The sequence below is a fragment of the Ictalurus furcatus genome, chromosome 6 (genome assembly GCF_023375685.1).
Source record: "Ictalurus furcatus strain D&B chromosome 6, Billie_1.0, whole genome shotgun sequence".
NCBI classification, from domain to species: domain Eukaryota; kingdom Metazoa; phylum Chordata; class Actinopteri; order Siluriformes; family Ictaluridae; genus Ictalurus; species Ictalurus furcatus.
Genome location: NC_071260.1, coordinates 25,254,047 through 25,273,635, shown reverse-complemented (window position 1 = coordinate 25,273,635; position 19,589 = coordinate 25,254,047). Strand labels below are relative to the sequence as shown.

The window sequence follows — 19,589 nt, the reverse complement described above, 5'->3', positions numbered from 1 at the left end:
GTAGAATTTTTCTAGTTTAATTAAAATTGATGTTCAGATTATATATTTAAGTTACTGAGGGTTAGAATCAACCCTAATAACCTAATAAACATCAGAATAACAGGACGATGGCTATCTATCTATCTATCTATCTATTATTATAGGCATAACGCATGCTGTTTGCAATTAATCAACGATACAAGTTTCTGAGTGGTGAGGTGCGCATGCGCGCGGCTAACCACAACATAGTAGGGATGATGGCGGATTCGGGAAGCGAGGATATAGCTGTGGTGGGAAACACCGATGTCACACCTTCAGCGTTAGAAAACAACATTAAAAACACGGTAAAATTGTAGCGACTTGTGTCTTTAATTATGTTTATTGCCAGGAGAGTGAGAGCGAGAAGGATGAGTTGAGGGAGCAGGCCGTGTGTGAGTCCTCGGGGTTGCCTGATCTCTGACTTGCAGCTGGAGGATCTCTTTTTCTCGTTCTTTCTCTCTCTCTTTCTCTTTCTCTGCCGGTCAGCGCTCGGAATTCGCAAGCTCCAAACCCCCAGCGTCGTTACTGAGCTAGCTACTGTACTTTCATTTATAAATGAAAGGTGTGATGTGACCGTTGCACTGATTGTTGTTTACTATGGTTGCTGTTGGTTTTTTTTGTTTTGTTTTGTTTTGTTTCTTTGTTTTTTTTATTTTTTTTTAGCTAGCCAATAAACGTGGCTAGCTAGCTAACAGCAAAGTGTTTAACCACAAAACTTTATCATGACCTAAATATACACCTCATCATTAATTAGTACGTATATTTTAATCGTGTAATTGTGTTAAAAGAACAAGTCTGACAGAACGTTCAACCCGAGTTATACCTTTTGGTTAGAAGGCGTATTGCGGGTGTATGAGTGTCACGTGATCTGTCATCTGCTCAAAACCGGATAATTTAGACATTAACTACCTCTCCATTCTTCTTAATAATCCGGTCATAATCCAACTAGTAGCTAAATGGGAATAAAAAGCATTCATGTTTACATCCTAATAATCCATGAAATAGAATTTCGTGCACACCTTTGGGTCTGATTAGTTTTGCTATGGGAATGGCCACGCCTTGGACCACACAGTTCATGTTACAGATGTTAATCTATTTAAAATAGTTGTGAGGTTGGCTTGGCTTGGTTTCATACTAACATTTTGAGGTAGACAATTTGAATCAGTGCAGTTGGCTCAGCATTTGAAATTCGGCAGATGTTCAGCAAGGATTCAGAACATGCACACTGTTTAAAAAAAACAAACAAAAGGAAAATAAAACCTATATTTCTTGTGCTGTTATTCCCAAACAGTGGTTTTAATGTTGGTAACATACTGATGTACAGTATAATGTGTGCATTTCAACTTTGTTTGCAGAATGTAATGCAAATATGAAATGCTGAGCAGCGTTTTTTACGCTGACCTTTCCTTCTTGCTGTCCATTTGATAATTAAACTTGGATGAGGTTTCATTTGTCGTGATTGAGTAATTTTAAACCCAGACAGTGCTATTAAAACTATCAACATAATGTTGACTTATCCAGCTTGTTGGATTTAGACATGACCCCCCCCCCCCCCCCCCCCTTAAAAAAATGTAATTCCTGCAGCTTCAGTTGTACAACAAATCAGTTTCAGGGGACATTCGCAAATATAACCAACAACAAAATTTCTACAGAGTACGGTACAATAACCGAGGCGTAATGCATGTGTTTCCACCCCCTTTCCCTTCTTTTTAAGTGTACATATTGCTCACTCTGAGTTTAAGTTGACGTTCTTTCTGCAGATGGTTGAGAAGGGGGCAAACCTTTTGAAGAAGATGGAGATAAGTGTAGCTGAGGCAGAGAAAAGAACAGGAAAGAATGCAGTCAGCATGCAGGAAACCTACACTGTATACCTCATTGAAACAAGGTATGTTACTTCAAGGACCCACCTATTATCCTTACACATTCTGACCATATTTCAGTCTGACCATTTTACTTTAAAAACTACTCCGTTTTAGTACTGGTTTACATTGTTAGCGGCTGGTCTGTTTCTCAAGATACCAGTGATAATGAGGTGTTAAACAACCCCAGGAACATGTCTGATATACATATACTAACACCAGAGTCAGTGTTAAGGCTCTGCTGAGAATCATCTACCAATGAAATAATATTTGCTCCTCTGATGGACAAAGTAGAGGGCAACTGACAAGTTTTGCAGAAGAACAGATGGACTACATTGTATAGATATGATTGTATAGACACAATATCTAAACAATCATATCAGTTGTATAGATATGACTGTAGGCATAAGCTAGGCAACTAGCTTATTCTTCAGATATTATATCATGGACTGATGAACCTACAGAAATGTCTGGAAAACTGTGGAATTTTGAAATGGAGAAATGTGTGAAACCTCTGTGTCACTCTTAAAGAGTAACAACAATGTGCCTCATTTATCAAGCTGGACATGAAGAGATTTATTTGTAGCTCCCGACGGCCTACAACTACGTAAACCTTGATCGACTTCAAATCATATAATTTGTATGGATTTCTGCACTTTTATATATGGAATATCGGGTTTAAATTGCTTATTTTTATTATGTTTACAGCTATTATGTTTATTATATTATGTTTATGTTAGCAGACGTCCTTATCCAGCGCGACTTATAGAAGTGCTTTGGAGTCTCTATCAAAAACACATCCTCATGCTAGTTCACTAGGTCAGATACTAACAGTATCATCAAGAACATTTTGTGAAAACCAGTCATTTTATATTATTGGCATTAATTAAAGAATAAAAAAGAACACGAGGTAATGCAAACCCATAAATGAAGACAAATAAAACTAATTGCTGAATTATGATAAAAGAAATGGTGCTGTATAAACAGAGGACTGTCGGTCTGTCTGTGCATAGCTTTAAACCGTAAATAAATGCCTCAGCTGACAGAAGTTTCAGCGCTGGTTTATTATTATTAATATTGTATATTGTTTAAAAAATTGGCATAGAAGTGAGTCAAAAGAACTTCCATTTCTGCCTTTCTTCCATTGTTCATTTAGAGTCAAAATATCTTCCACTTCTGTTTTTAGGTTATATCCTGATTGTTCATTTTGTGTTCACTTGAATTTTAGTTTTGTGGGTGTCACTACGTGCAAACAAGCTGCGTCTTTGCACTTTACAGGTGTTCAAAATACGTGCATGAATACGAAGAAAATCTGCATTTCTGAACCTTTTGTGAATTTGGTGGAAATTTATTTAGTTTGGTTTACAACTTTACTTACAAAATGTTAAATTGAGGCCCATTACAGTTAAGCATCATGGATGCATAACATAATTTGTAGTCTTGGCTGTGTATTTCAGATGTACATTTTAGTATGGTAATGTGCAATTGTTTTGATATAATTGTTGAGAGATTAAATGCGATTAATTATTTTCTTATGTCAGGTTAATATCAGGTTAATCTCTGTACCTCATCTAATCATCTCTTTATGAACATGCCTAATGTAAAACTTTTATTTGAATATTTTTTCTGGCACTTGTATTCAAGTTTTTATCTCTGCAAATGTAATATACACACAAACACTGGGATAGCAACCTCATTGTAAGCTCCTAGAGAAACGCCAGGATGGTGTAAAGCCAAACTTGACCTACAGCTCAAGTGTGAATAATAACATTGGGCTGGAGATTTGTTCCAACGTCACACAATGCTTTATTGTTTACACATCTCATCCTCTCTGTGTGACTCGGACTGTCCGGCGCTTATGGTCAGGCTCAACGGTGCTGTGCGGCTCTCAACACACAGTCATGTGCTACTGGTCAGGAACTCTCTAGGACAAAGGTTTCTCTATTTTACTTTATATTTTTACTCACAAAAATGCTCTGTGCTGAAAACCGACGTGCCACTTTTGACATGGATGCAGAGTAAGCAGTTTGGGTAGTCACACGCTGTGTTTACTTCAGAGCTGTAGACACGTCCCTGCCTGTCACATGACATACGTTCTTAAGCACGTTTGCCTTTTTCCTGTTTCATCTAACTCACTTTTTTGTATTCCAGTTGTGTTCCGTTCAGTTTCAGAAAACAAAACAGCTGTATCACAGTTTGCAGAAAGATCCTGTTGAGTCTCAGTATTGAGTGGAAATACAGAATGTATCACTGTTGCTTCTTTTTTAAAACAAAATGTTGCAAACAGGGAAGACACAAAAAATCCTGCTCTGGTCTCAAAGTTCAATACACAGAGCTGTTTTGTTATAGAGGCCCATGAAAGGAAACACATGTTTTGCAAATGTACACACACACATACATACATATATATAGCCTGTATTTACTTATCCCAAGCTACAGAGAGAGCGTGACTGGGTTAACTTTGGGGCGACTGGATTTTGGTGGAGAATGCCTCCCAGCGAGCGTACACGTTCTGCCTTTCTACTCCAGGTTATTAGCGCAGCGCCCATTATGTGCTCTTATTTCCCCCTTGGAGCGTTCAGGATCCTGAATTATTGTTTCATAGTTTCCCTCATATCCCTGTCTCTTTCTCACCCTCTGTATCTCTCTCTCTGTCTTATTAAGTCTAGTGTATTATTGCACATATAGAGTGTGTGCTGTAAAACTGTGGAAACAAAATATGAATGTTCTATATGTTGTTTCTTGTGATTTTTTTTTTTTATACATTAAAATATTAGAGAACACGTTGAGGGCAAAGCCATTTATTTATTTATTTGTTTGTTTATTTATTTTTTAAACAGTATTGTGGATTTACAAAATGTGGACATAAAACTCCAAACAGGCAAGACAACACTGAAAGTTGATACATTTACAATGTAGCTAGGCTTGTGATTTTTCCACTGGAGTATACTAGTAATGCTTTGGTGGACTTTGTATTAGTGGACCTTGATATTAGCTGCCTTGAATTAGTAAAATTATAGTTTGAAGACACTGTGTTTACGTGTCACAGTTAAACTTGTACTATGTGTTTGTATAAGCTCTTAAAAGGATAGTTCACCCAAAAATAAAAGTTCTGTCATCAGTCACTCATGTCATGTCGTTCAAAACCCATAAGACTCATCCATCTTCGGAACACAAATGAAGACGTTTGTAATGAAATCTGGGACACTTCTGTCAATCCATTTACAGTCCATGTAACCAAAACTTTCAATCGCCAAAAAGTTCATAAAGGCATCGTAATAGTAATCCATGTGACTCCAGCGGGTTAATCCCAATTTTATGAATCTATACGAATGCTTTGTGTGTGCAAAAAAAACTAAGTCTTTATTCACAAAATAGCTTCACTTCCACATAGGAAATTGGGATTAATGCACTATTGTTTTAAGATGTCTGATGTCATGCAAGTCAGAGTCTGTTGAAAGTTCACAGACTTTTTTCTTTTGTCATATCACAACAAACACTTATTGGAACAGAGCACCATGGCACTGTTATGCTTTTGGAGATGCCATGCTTACCCATAAACAAATATACTTTGATGCAGAAATATAAACCATTTATAAGAGGGTTTAATTCCAGTTGATCGCAGGCTTCCAGTACTGTTGTCTACTTGAATGCTCTTTTATTAAGTAATGTTATAATACTACTCAATTTTTATACAGATTATCTTCTGCTGTTATTTGCTTTGGAAGTACACAATTAAGTCTTGTTAAATTCTTTTCTAAAAAGGCCAATGGATGCTGTGTCTGAGAGTACCAGTCCTGCCCCTGACTCTCTGTGGAGGCGCTACAGCGAGTTCGAGCTTCTCAGAAACTATTTGTTAGTCACCTATCCATTCATAGTTGTCCCGCCTTTGCCTGAGAAACGCGTAAGTGAAGCTTCTCACATTACATGCATGCAGACATTTGTGGGATTGTGGCTGATTGTGTTTACTGTTTTTGCAGGCTGAATTTGTGTGGCACAAACTATCTGCAGACAACATGGATCCGGACTTTGTGGAGAGGAGAAGGGTGGGGCTAGAGAACTTCCTGCTCCGGGTTGCCTCCCATCCCGTTCTGTCCAATGACAAGATCTTCTACTCCTTCCTCACTGAGGTAACAGGGAAAAAATTAACTAAGGATCTAGCTTCTCTTATGGTCTGGTAGCATACGGGTTTTTAAGAATTATATTCCGAATATATGATCACCTCAACACTATCTATAACTTGTTTTTCTTTATTGGATAATAAATTGTTTTACATGGCAGTTCCAGGTCAGAAAAGTCATTAGACAGTAAAGAAGGCACAGAGGCACTCCTCAAGAAATCCGGATTGTATATTTCATTGCAAGAAAGTTTCTAGTTTTCCACAAAATGAAGATAATGTCCTTAAAGAAACACTTGACATTTTTGATTGACCATATGAGACTAAGCTGCTATCCATAGTTACTTAAAAAAACGTTTGCTCGGACGTGGATGCAGATTTCAGAAACGCGGACTTGTTCCCTACCCTTTGCTAAACCCGAATTTGTATAATGGCGTATGATTGGCTCTTATATTTTACAATGCATTACCACTTGTGAGACAGCATGGTGGAACAACTTTTAGCATTTCCACCTCACAGCTCCAGTATCCCCAGTTTGATTCTGAGTTTGGGTTACTGTGTGTAGTTTTGCATGTTTCGCCAGTGTCCATGTTGGTGTCCTCTGGGTTCTCTGGCAACATGTCTGTAGGTGGCTCCTCTAAATTGCCCCTTGATATGTGTGTGTGTGTGTGTGTGTGTGAGAGAGAGAGAGAGAGAGAGAGAGAGAGAGAGAGAGAGAGAGAGATGGACTGGCGTCCCATCAAGGGTGTATTCCGGCCTCGTGCCCAGTGTTCCTGGAATAAGTTTCCGGTCAATGACCCAGTGCAGGATAAACGGGATGAATGATTGTGACCCTGACGATGACTTGCCGGTCATGTGTTCAATAATAACTCAGATTTTACTTTTTCAGTTACCTATTTCCATAAATATAGAGCAAGAACTCTGACAGTGGGAAGACCGTTTGAGCACTATGTACACACTCATTAATTTCCCCTGACGGATTTAATCAGAAAAGCATGGCTGTGTTGGCTCTCTGTTTTAAACTTGTTTTGTTTCCACAGCAGAATTTGGTCTGTTGGTTACGTTATCACAGTATATTACTATGTGCTCTTATGACCATGATGGTTTTTGTCAATGTCAAAACTACATCCTCTCTGTCCCACAGGAACAGGGTTGGAAGGAAGTTGTATTTGAGACTGGATTTCAGGCAAAGGTATTCCATTAGTGATTTATGTCTGTTTGTTCTTATGCCCTCTCTGAGACCCTTTATAGTCTTTGTAATGGCATTATTTGACCATCTGTCTCTCCACCATGTGTTCCTAATCATAATTTGATATGCAACAGTCATGTGGAGTTGGCTGAATCGGCATCATTACTGTGTAATCTCTCTGAGCACGGCTGGAATGATAAACGTGTAATGACACCAGGCAATTAAAGCGCTACTTCAGTGAATAATCTTTTTATCAGTATAAGCAAGTTTATATAAATAACTACAGCAAGTCTATTTGAGCTGTCAGGATCAAGTCAGAGAGAGAGCAGCAGTGTTCTTTCTTTCTACACATGTGATTATGGATATTTGTTAGTGTGTGGATGTTAGTAGCATTCCTTTAAAGGGAGTGTTGTCGCTGTTCACAAACAGGTGCACAAACACGTACATCCCACGTACTGTAATTCTTCCTACTTTTCCAGGCAGATTCGAGGTTGAAGGCTTTAAATGCTACATTCCGGGTGAAGAATCCCGACAAGTAAGTGACGTACAAAGGTTTTGTTTGACTGAAGTAGTCATCCCCCTAAATTCTGTTGTAATTTTTAAGGTAAAAGAGTACCATTTCACATAGGAGTGTCACATCTTATTATATACCGTATAAGTCTTTCTCTCTCTCTCTCTCTCTCTCTCTCTCTCTCTCTCTCTCTCTCTCTCTCTCCCCCTCCCTCCCTCTCACAGGAAGTTTTCAGATATGAAGCACTATGGAGATGAGCTCCAGTCTGTTATATCACAGCTGCTGCGTGTGCGAGCAGTGAGTACTAACAGCTGCCACACACACATACTACAAAACACTGCATACTAAACACTGCCTCTCTGCTAGGCTTGGCGAATTTGATAAAATCGCAGTCTTGATGACTGCAGTCTTGAGACGCTGCTTAATTTTGCATGAGCGTGAATGAAAATGACCATATGTGCACTTAAAAACTGAAACAGTACAGCAGCTAGGCTATACAGCATTACTGACACTGTTGCTAAGAAGAAGAATACTGAAGTTGTTTTCCTTTTTTTTTTCTCCTTTTTCTTTTTTACAATGAATTTAAATGACGCTATTGAGATAGCTAAAAAGACATGAAGATGCCATCACAAATCTCGAGCCTAATATGCAACAGTAACTCTGATACATTCAAGCTACATTCAGCTATTATCAGAGCGTTTGAGAAAAGCATGAGAGTTTTTGAATGTGTATGAACAAAAGCTATTATGAGATTTATTGCAAGGGAAATGAATAGTTTTCACACAGTGAGGAAAATTTCCTCAAAGAAATACTCAACAGGGTTGACAGTATGAGACTGAGCTGCCAGCACTTTAGCAAGAACTTCCATCCGTAGATAAAATTTGCTCACAGGTGGAAGCAGTTTTTGGACATGTAGGTTATCTTTTACTAATCTGAGACATGGAGGTCAGCATGAATTTATAGAGATTTTCCACCGGAGAGTACAACACTTTACTGTAATAAATCTGTGATTTTCACATTTGCCTTTATTTCAGTTGCCAGTTGACCATTACTATTATTATGTATCTCTGATGAATTTGGTTGTCTTTCTTGCCAAGGAACAGGGACATGTCAGAGGAGCTAGAAATAGTGCAGAACATAAATTGGTAATGCATTTATGACAGAACTATCGTAAAGCATCACTCAAATTGGATAACCACCATTTATAACTTAATGTAGTGACCTACTCTTTATAACCAGAGAATCACTAGATTCGGTTTTCTTCCATTTAGTGAACTCTGATAACAGTTCCACTGAATGCAATGGCAAACCTTTAATGGTTTATTGTTTGAGACGGAAATGATGACCGCTCCATGTGATGCTAAAGGACAGATGTACACTATATGGCCAAAAGTATGTGGACACCTGACCATCACACCCATATGTGTTCTTTCCCCAAACTGTTTCCACAAAGTTGGAATCACACAATTGTATAGTATGTCTTTTGTATGCTGTAGCATTACAATTTTCCCTTCACTGGAACTAAGAGGCCCCAACCTGTTTCAGCATAACAAGGCCCCTTTGCACAAAGTGGTCCATGAAGATATGGTTCAAAAAGATTCGAATAACAGAACTCGAGGGACCTGCACAGAGCCCTGACCTCAACCCCACTCAGCACCTTTGGGATGAACTGGAATGCTGACTGCACCCCAGGCTTCCTCACCCAACATCAGAGCCTGACCTCACTAATGCTCTTGTGGCTGAATGAGCACAACTTTCAACAACCACAATCCAAACTCTAGTGCAAAGCCTTCACAGAAGAGTGGACGTTATTATAACAACAGAATAAGGACTAAAACTGGAATGGAATGTTCAAAAAGCTCATATTGGTATGATGGTCAGGTGTCCACAAACTTTTGGTCAAATAGAGTATGGATACTTCTGGATTCACATGAGTAACAGTACGCCAGAGTCTGATAAGACCTTATAATATGTCCATCACATTGGCTGCCCTGCCCACTGTGTTATATCTTAACATTACTGTGACAAGCACTCTGAATGTGGATAATGTTAACAGTCAAAAAGATTTCCCTCACTATGTGCCACATCATCACAAGTGTTTTTTCACATTGTCTTTGTTTGAAAGTTCTACTTGGGTATTCATTTAAATGACAAGTTTAAACTTTCAACTGACTTTGTAATTTTGAAAAATGAACATCACCAACCATACTTTTTCCTCCAATAATGCTTGCACTACATTACTCAAAGTCACGCTAAGTCATGTTATTTGCACCAGTATTTTGTTATGAAATTACCACCATTTATAAAAATCTAAGAATTTAGTGCTTGAATTGATATGTAACACGTTGATATGTTTGACATTAAATCTATGATGGAGGCACTAGTAAAGTAACCAAAATACTCTCTTCACTTAGAGAGTGGCTGACCGTCTTTATGGTGTCTACAAAGTGCATGGAAATTACGGCCGAGTCTTCAGGTGGGCTTCTTGCATACGATGCGACAGCTGAGTGGACACTGCATGGTTTTGCCTGGTTTATTACGACATTTGATGTTACTGATCTTTTGTGATCTGTTTTTATGTTTAGTGTAAACTTTTTAGTAGGCGTATTTACTCATCCATTCATCTTAAAGCAGTCTGAGTAATGAACCTGAATAATGAACCAAGATACGGTTTGTTTCTTTAAGATTTTCAATACTGTTAAAAATTATGCTTTTAGGGCCATTTGAAGAGTTAAATTTGAAATCCTGTTAAGAGTTCAAGCTTCTTGTAAAAACCAGGTTATGTTTTATGTAATATAATATCAGATAATTATACGTGTTACTGTTTTGGTCTGGACAGTGAGTGGAGCGCCATTGAGAAAGAGATGGGAGACGGACTGCAGAGTGCAGGGCATCATATGGATGCGTGAGTTTATTTTGCGCGCACACACACACACTACTTCCTTCTTAATAGGGAGTTGCCGGTACTTTCATGAGCGGCTCTCATGCAACCTTCAAAGGATTAGTGCAGGTTTGTGTTGCAAGATTTTTGAGTGATGCCCTGCAGCACGCTAATCTGATTCTCTGTCCAGAGCTGTAAAACACATTTGTGGGATTGATTTGAAAATGCTTAGGTTTCCAGAAAGGCTTGCCCTCCCCTCCCTGACCCCTGTAACATGTAACCAGGAAACTGAGCCCTTGGGAGAGTTACATTTCATTTTGGCTGGCCATCAGCTAATGTATATGCAGCTTCCATGGGCAGTAAATTTTTGCAGAGTTTTTGTATCTTTGACTAGTTGTACGAGCATCTCTCAAGAATCACTCTTTGCTCATGAGACTAGCCAGCCCCCCCCCCCCCTTTTTTTTTCTGATGGCTTCCAGATTGCAGCACTCAGCTGTGGGGTCAGAGGTCATCCATGCAGCGCTCAGGCAGCTGCCAGTCGCACTGTGTGAGACGGAAACAGTTCATCGGTCATCAGGCTTATTTGAATTCTTTTTTTGGGCACCCTGGTTCATGTTTCTTTAGTCAGACTCCCTTGAATGTGACTGAACTTGATGTGTTCGCAAGCAACTCAGTGTTGTTTCTTGTGGTAAAGTTTGTCTTTGTAATGAAGTAGACTGTAATGCGATTAAAACATCGGGTTATTGTTGTTTTTCTTATGTGCTGTTCTGTGCTCTCTGCTTTGTTTGAATTAAAATTTCTGTTTGTAGAGTAAATGAATAGAAGTTTGTAATAAGCAGTGATTTGTTGCCTTTGCATGTTTGTGTCTTCTGTTTATGGCACACTTGAACAAATGAAACATCATCTCTTGGCAGGTATGCTACTTCCGTAGATGACATACTGGAGGAGGAAGAACACTATGCTGACCAGCTGAAGGAATACCTTTTCTACACTGAGGCTTTAAGGTTCAGTGTATCCAAAATAAATACTCTTATGTTTTAAAAGTAATACATCTGTTATATTGTAGTTCTCATGAGTCCATTTTAATATCAGGTCTTTTTCTTGTAAGGAAATTGTTCTTTGATTAACAATCCCAACATGATAATATGTCTGAGTATCATTTCTGGACATACCTCAATCTGATATTTCACATGCGATTATGGTTTCCGTCTACGATCAGTGGTCTTATATGTCCATAAGCAGTAGTTGTATGCAGCAACCAATTATGGATCACTATCCCTTGTCTGATAGACACAGTAAAACCTGGAACCAGAGTGGATAAAAAATCGAAGCGTGTTCAGCCCTGTTCTTAAAGATGAACTAAACCTTAAAGCTACCCTTATGTAGTTTCCAGTGTGTAGTTTCAAATCCAGATGTGTTTGATTAGAGGGCAGGAATCTCATCAGAGCAGCATTGAAAGATTTCCAGGAGGCTCTCTTTTGCAGGTCTTGTCTCTTTCAATCTCATGATACAATGGTATTGATGTGATCTCAGGGTATCCTATCGTATCATATCATGTAGCTTAAATTTAACATTTTCTGTCTCAGTTTAAAACTATAATAGGGAAAAAAAAATAGTTTTGAATGTTCAGTATTTTTGTTCTCTGCAAAGCTGCACCATTAAGCTATATTTTTATATATATATATTTTCATTTTGTTTGTTGACTTGGCTTTATGTCTCTGCAGGGCAGTGTGTAGGAAGCATGAGCTTTGTCAGTTTGAACTGGAGATGGCTGCCCAGGATCTGGTCTCCAAGAAGCAACAGCGGGAGGAACTGGCTACTGGGGTGAGTCTCCATCAACTTAAGGAAAAAGAAAAAAAAACCCTTTGCACTCACTAGCAGTGTCAACACATTGCTGTGAGCTGTAGTGTAGGGATTCCCCTTGCAGGCCTAGCTGTTTGTTTTTCTGCCTCAGACCAGAGAAGATTTTTTTTGTATTGAGTAAACTACTCAAAAATGTTTGAGACTTGGAAATGCGACGGAACCTACGAGGCAAATTCTTATCACAGGTTCAAAAGATGAGTTTTCATTGTGAATATGTTTCACCAAGTAGTCAAGTCAAGTGAAAATTTGTTTAGCATTTACTATGGCTGGGTATAGAAAATGGCTACCCAAAAGGCATCAACAATTTGGTGCTTATTTTAAATACTTTGGGCAAATATTCCATCATAAAGGTTTATTAAGACTAGCAAAAAAGAAAAAGGACAGAAAACAGGACTGAATGACTCTCGAGTTTGACTGGCTTCTTGATGCACAAGAGAAAAGAGAGCACATAAACATGTCGCAGAAGACAGAGTCCAGCTGTACTACAGGAAAGTAGACAAGAACAATTCCTAGTGCAATAAATGCCTTAACTTCAGGGCCGCAGAAAAGCATTGGTACAGTGGGGTTACTGGAATTTTAAGCAGCACGCATGTGACACACGTACATACACACGTATTAATGTATTGGGTAATAGGTCAAATCTGAAGAAACATTTTACAGGATTAATCTCTGTCTAGAAAATTTTTGACTGCTTAAAGAAATTAGAGACAAAACACACGACCAAACAAACGAATGTTTTCAGTGAGGACATATTAGCAGGTAAGTTATCACTTTTCCAAGTGAAAGTTTGCTTCTATTACATTTATCACTGCTGTATGCATATATACTATGAACCATATGCATATATACTAATTTATTATCTGTATGTTTTATAAAAGATGCCTATGAACTAGATTGTTTAGTTTCATGTTGTAGGTGGAAGCTTCAACAATGCTAGGGCCAGTTCTTCTCGAGCTAATGTAGTTGTCCACAGAGAAACCACACATTTCACTAGAGCAGAAAAGTCGAGGAGGAAGGAATGTCACAAAGTGATTGCTAAAGGATTACAGCCCTTTTAAAATAACTATTGTTTTGTTATCAGTATCAAATTCAAGCTATCGGATGGCTAGCAAAATTTTTCAAGCAACACCCAGCCCTAGCATTTGCACAGTATGTTAAAACACATGTTCAGTGAGGCTCAGTTAATTAACACTGTTAATTAGTTAACAGGCTCAGTTGCGAGGCTCAGTTAATTAACACTTAACATAAGGCAGAAAATATACAAAACACTCAAGAGCAGGGCAACAACTATTGACTTAATTTAAACAAATTTTATTAAGGATAACTACAATAAGAATACTGTATACAAAATATACACATTTAAACTATATGAGTAAGTGTAAATGAAACAAAAATATTTTACTTTGCTTAAAAAGAAAGAGGAGGGGGTTAAAGTGAAAAGTGATTATTATACTACAGTATGCTGAAAAGTGAGATGGCTACATTGGAAGGGTCTTTTTAAAGCACTTTTTAATATACATACAGTATATATTAATATATATATATATTTAAAATACGCATTGTCCTTGATCCTGTTGCAGACGATACGGACCTTCTCTCTCAAGGGGATGACCAGTAAGCTGTTTGGTCAGGAGACTCCTGAGCAGAGGGAGGCTAAGCTGAAAACTCTGGAGACCCAGATTGAGGAGGGAGAGGAGATGGTGAAAGAGAGAAACACTGAGTGCGAGTGAGCATTCTGCTCTTTTCCCATGTCTGTCTTAATAACCCGCCTATGAGTGGAATCATAGTACATGCCCTCCCATGCTCTTATCTTCAGGAACTCATCTTATTAACAGCCTTGTAGAGTCCTTTTCAGATTTGTTTTGTTAGTTAGCGAGGTGCTTTTTAATTTTATATAAAGTTTTCCGCACTGTTGACTGCAAGGAAAAGTCTGTACACACTACTCTTCTGTTTCTCAACATTAAATCCTAGATAAGCTTAACTCTTAATGCAAAACTCTGCATGAGACCTGAAGTCAGCATGTGCTTTATTTGCAGGGAGTTTGTGAAGAACGCTTGGGTGGACATTGAGAGGTTCAAAGAGCAGAAAGACCGTGACCTTAAAGAAGCTCTCATCAATTATGCCATCATGCAAATCAGCATGTGTAAAAAGGTGAGTAGCATATTTTATTATTGAATTTTTTTTTTTCTTCAAATTAACTTAAGCTGTTATATAAAATTAAGATACAGACAGAATGCAAGAGTGGTAAACAAATAGATCATCTCTTTGAATGATTTATTCACATTTTCATTGCTTTCGAAATAGAATAGTGCAACAGCATGTCCTGTTTTGGCTCCAAATGAGAGAAAATAGAGTCATTGTATTTGGAAATTATGTAACCTACAAGGCTCAGTGGCAATATATGCAAACAGTCTACAAATGATTGTGGCTTTAACCTGTAATTAAGTGGCATCTCATTACTTCCAAACCACTGACTTTTTCTCTCTCTCTTTTTCCCCCCCTCTGTAGGGAATTCAAGTGTGGAATAACGCTAAAGAGTGCTTCAGCAAGATGTGAGTTATGCCTCAAGCCAAGTTCCAGCACAGAGCCACACAGCTGTACAAACTTCTCAGGGTAAGAGTGCTGATATCGGATCAGTTTTTATCTTTCATCTTCCAATGAATACACGTGGACTGACCAAACTGATCCAAGATCAGCACTCTTGCAGAGGCGCTCGGTATGTATGAGCCCTAAGCACAATCCTAGGAGTGTTGGAGGCACAGAAACTTTTGAATTTGTGATTTTTCTTTGTCACATCAATTAAATGACAACAATTTAATTCTATTTTGAAAATCTGAAAACATACAGAGAGAGGAGAAATGATTATTCTATTTATTTAAAATAATGTTTACTGGTCTTGAGCATACCATATTTCCATACTGAATTAAATATACTCATTAAATATCCAAACTCTTTGTGCAGAGAATCAGTTTTGTCAATAACAAGATCGATGTAAATTATTTTATGCACATCACAGTATATGATAGATTTTTTCAGAAATTTTATACTACATAATTTTTTTTTATTTTATTATTATTATTTTTTTTTTACTAATTACAATACAGTTAGTTTTTCATGCAGACATCCATGATAAAATCCCTCACTTTTTGTATATTTTATATATTTTGAAACCAGCAGTACAGTAGTGTCAAATATTTGCCATAAAAGAGATCGACTTGTAACAGTCAGTTGGTGCTGTAAAGTAATTTCTAAACAAATGTAAAGCTTAAGTGATGAGATTAAGGGGGCTTAATACAGGAGCATTCCATTATAATTCCTCTGAACTTGTGGAACATGTCCATTATATTGAAACATGCATAAATCTAAGTGTAAGCCTAACTTTTATTACATGTACCGAGGACAACAAGGGGTCAAATTCCCCTTTGGAAGTGAAGCAAGCAGGCAGGCTTATTGATGTTTGTTATATCTGTGCTCACGTGGCTTCCAGCTGAAATCTCGGCCCTGATGTTTATCCTAACATACTGTACGCTCATCATTAGCACTGTCTGCACACTGCAATGTTAAACACAAACTGTTTATAACTACTCACCCACACCCTTTTTATGCTTCAGTTAATAGGAAATGTGTGTGCCTGCTGTTTATGCCTTATCCAAAACCTTATGTTGCATATTTTACTTTGTGGCAGCAGCTTCCACTATGAATGCCAGATTTGTCATTTGGGATGAAGTGTGGGTTGGTCAGTGTTTTGATATACATCTGGCTGGAGGAACAGGAAGCTCATGCAGGAAAAGGAGGAAACAATAATTTCCTCATTTAACAGTTGTGTGTGTCTGAGCCTGGCCAGCTCCAACTCTGACTCCCATTTTATGGTACAATAATGTTGAGATGATAACTTTTTCACTACACATATTGGAAATAATTGTAGTATAACTTGCTGTTTAAATATGTATTGTGCATACACTAATAAACTTGGAATTTTCTAAGATTTGATGTTTGGGTTTCTGGTTATATTATGAATTTAGGCATTTATACATTGTTTTTATTATCATAAATTGACTTCACAAGTATATTGTAATCTGCTTTAGGAAAATGTGGAGATAATTTTCACCATAGTCCAAGAATAGTGTGAACACCACAGAAAAACATGATTTGAATTTCATCTCTGTTATAATGACTTCATGTGGCCTATGGCAGATTTTGAGATGTATGGACCATTGGAAATGACCGTTGAGTTTGACAGACAGATGGATAGACAGACAGACAGACACACACACACCCCTTTTGATACTGTCCAAATTAATTGTATGCATTTAATTAACTTGCATTTTTCATATGTAATGAGTTTCAAAAGTTTTGATGTTGCTGAGGACATTGTTATGAATGTAAACCAAAATTTAAAATGATTTATAATTATATATTTACAGTGAATTAATTTCATATTTGAGAATAATGCATAAGTATGTTTTTGTCCCTGTTTAAAAGAGAAAAGCTTGAGTAAATGCTGCCATCTTGTGGGCTTTTTTTGGATTCTAGTCTAAACAGTCTACAACTAATAGAATGAGACTTCCATCCATCCATTTTCTATACCATTTATCCTCAGTACTGGTACCAGTCGGTACCGATACTACTTATCCTTTAAATCTGTGCATGAGGCAAGGGACACCCTGGACATCCCAGGGAACTCTGGCACGAAGCAGGGGACTGGACGGGGGTAGGCAGACCATCGCAGGGCACAATCTCACACACACACTCATGCACCCATTCACACACTATGGACAATTTGAAAATACCAAACAGCCTACAACTTATGTCTTTGGACTGGGGAAGGAAACCCCTGAAGCACAGGGAGAACTTCAAACTCCACACACACACAAGGCAGAGGTGGGGTTTGAACCCGAACCCTGGAGGTGTGAGGCAAACGAATTTCATGAATTAATAAATTCTGAATTTGTTGAATTGTTGAGCTTTGCTTCACTCTTTCCAAATGTCTTGTATTTTAGGCCAGGGTGATCTATTTCTTTTGTTAGGCCACAGTGGAGGCATGGTCAGGATGATGAACAATGACCAACTGCCAAATTGTTTGGGACTGGAGCATCTCCAGCAAGCACTTATAGAGCCTTGCCCTAACTGCTGCATAATTCCGATAGTGATGCATGAAGCTTTCAGGCTACAGTCAGGTATTATTGTTCCTCTGATGCTGTGTAATTGCATTAGGAAGTGCGGTGAAAAGCAGTCATGGATGCAAAGCTGTTTTGTAAGAAAAAAATGTACACTTCTTTGCTGTGAAGGCTTTTTCAACTTTCGAGAAGAAGATTCATCAGCAGGAAAGAGGTAACTACAAGAACTGTTAGAGCCAATGCAACAGGCAATGAGTGCAGAATTCTGAGGAGCTTAATACTGCAGGGTCACTGACCAACTATTATGTGCTGTAAGGGGATCCTGCTAAAGACACTTTAACCCATTGGGTAAAGGAAGTGATGGCACAGGAATGCTCTAATGCAGGTTAAGGCCCTGGCAGGAGTTTTGGATAATTGCAACATGGTGCTCAAGTCCAGCTTCACCAGAGTTTGACAGATTAAATGTTGCTTCATCATTCCCCATGTGCTCTGAGTGATTCTCATCCTCAATAAAGAACAATATCAGCACTTGAGTGATTCTCATCCTCAATAGGGAGCAGTAAACTATAGAAACCATTTATAAATGCAGTCTGTTATTTGTCTGGCAAGTTGCTCTATGTTATGAACCCTCACTAGTTCCAAAGGAAACTGCCTTGGCAGTCTGGAATTTAAAGAATTTAAACTGAAAGAACTGTATCTAACTGTAGTCCTTCAACAAAGTGGAGCACTGCCAGACAAGAAAGGCCAGTGAATGAGCGTGACCTAGCTAATAGATTTTATAAGCTACCCACATGAGGTCATGATCATTAGATGAAAACTTTATTATTGGTACTCGAGCGAACGGGAATACTCCACTAGTTCCGAAGGAAAACCGTACTGGCAGTCCTCCACTTAATTGTTTAACCAGGGTTACATACATGACCTTCATAAATTTGTTTTTGGTATTGCTTGAACTTCTCAAACTGGAGTATAGGATCCATCCATTCATCCATTTTCTGTACTGCTTATCCTACACAGGGTTGCAGGGAGCCTGGAGCCTATGCCAGGGGACTCGGGGCATGTGGCGGGGGACACCCGGGATGGAGTGCCAAGCCATCGCAGGACACAATCGCACACAGACTCACACAACCATTCACACACAACAGACAATTTGGAAATGCCAGTCAGCCTACAGTGCATGTTTTGGGACTGGGGGAGGAAACCGGAGAACCTGGAAGAAACCCCCCAAAGCACGAGGAGAATATGCAGCGTATAGGATATGAAACACAATTTGTATAGTGTCAATACACGGAAGTCTTTCAGATTTTTTATTTTATTTTTAAGAGACCTTTAAAAAAAAGGATTAATACTTTCATCATGTGTCTGTACTTTCTAGCAAGATTTGTTGTGGATAAAATGTTTGTATTATATGTGCATTTGTCAACATGCATACACTGGAGGAAATAAGTATTGAACATGTCAACATTTTTTTCAGTAAATATATTTCCAAGGAGGCTATTCACTTGAAATTTTCACCAGACATCAGAATTAACTCAAGAAATCCACACATTAAAATCCATAAACGAAGTTATGTGTAATAAAGAGGAATGACACAGGAAAAAAGTATTGAACATGCTAACTGAAATGTATTTAATACTTAGTGGAGAAGCTTTTGTTTGTAATGACAGCTTCAAGATGCTTCCTGTAGGAAGAAATTAATTGGCTGCAGTATTCAGGTGTGATTTTGGCCCATTCTTCTAAACATATTGTCTTTAAAGACATATTTCATTGGAAATATATTTACTGAAAAAAAACGACACACTTAATACTTCTTTCTCCCACTGTATCTCAGGTATTGACACTATGGCATTTCAGTGGGTGAAAAATATAGGAAATTAGTGTAACAGTGGAATTCTTTAGCAAAAATAATAGCTTTTTTCTGAGACAGGACTTGAATAAGAGCCAGATTGTACCTTTATATTAATATAGATACACCACAGTTGTAAAGTCTCTGTTCATAAATAACCTATTTGACAAATACCCATAGAAGCCATT

General features: G+C 38.1%; 1 protein-coding gene across 1 annotated transcript; it reads left to right on the top strand.

The window, feature by feature from the left end:
• The first annotated feature begins 204 nt into the window (after nucleotides 1-204).
• snx4 (sorting nexin 4) lies at nucleotides 205-16,423 on the top strand. Its single transcript, XM_053627300.1, has 14 exons — nucleotides 205-323; nucleotides 1,779-1,903; nucleotides 5,643-5,781; nucleotides 5,858-6,007; nucleotides 7,139-7,186; nucleotides 7,663-7,718; nucleotides 7,919-7,991; nucleotides 10,109-10,170; nucleotides 10,534-10,599; nucleotides 11,490-11,579; nucleotides 12,300-12,399; nucleotides 14,019-14,164; nucleotides 14,475-14,589; nucleotides 14,947-16,423. The coding sequence occupies exons 1-14, from the start codon at nucleotides 234-236 to the stop codon at nucleotides 14,992-14,994; spliced, it is 1,308 nt and encodes a 435-aa protein (XP_053483275.1). The 5' UTR covers nucleotides 205-233; the 3' UTR covers nucleotides 14,995-16,423.
• The last annotated feature ends 3,166 nt before the right edge of the window (nucleotides 16,424-19,589 follow it).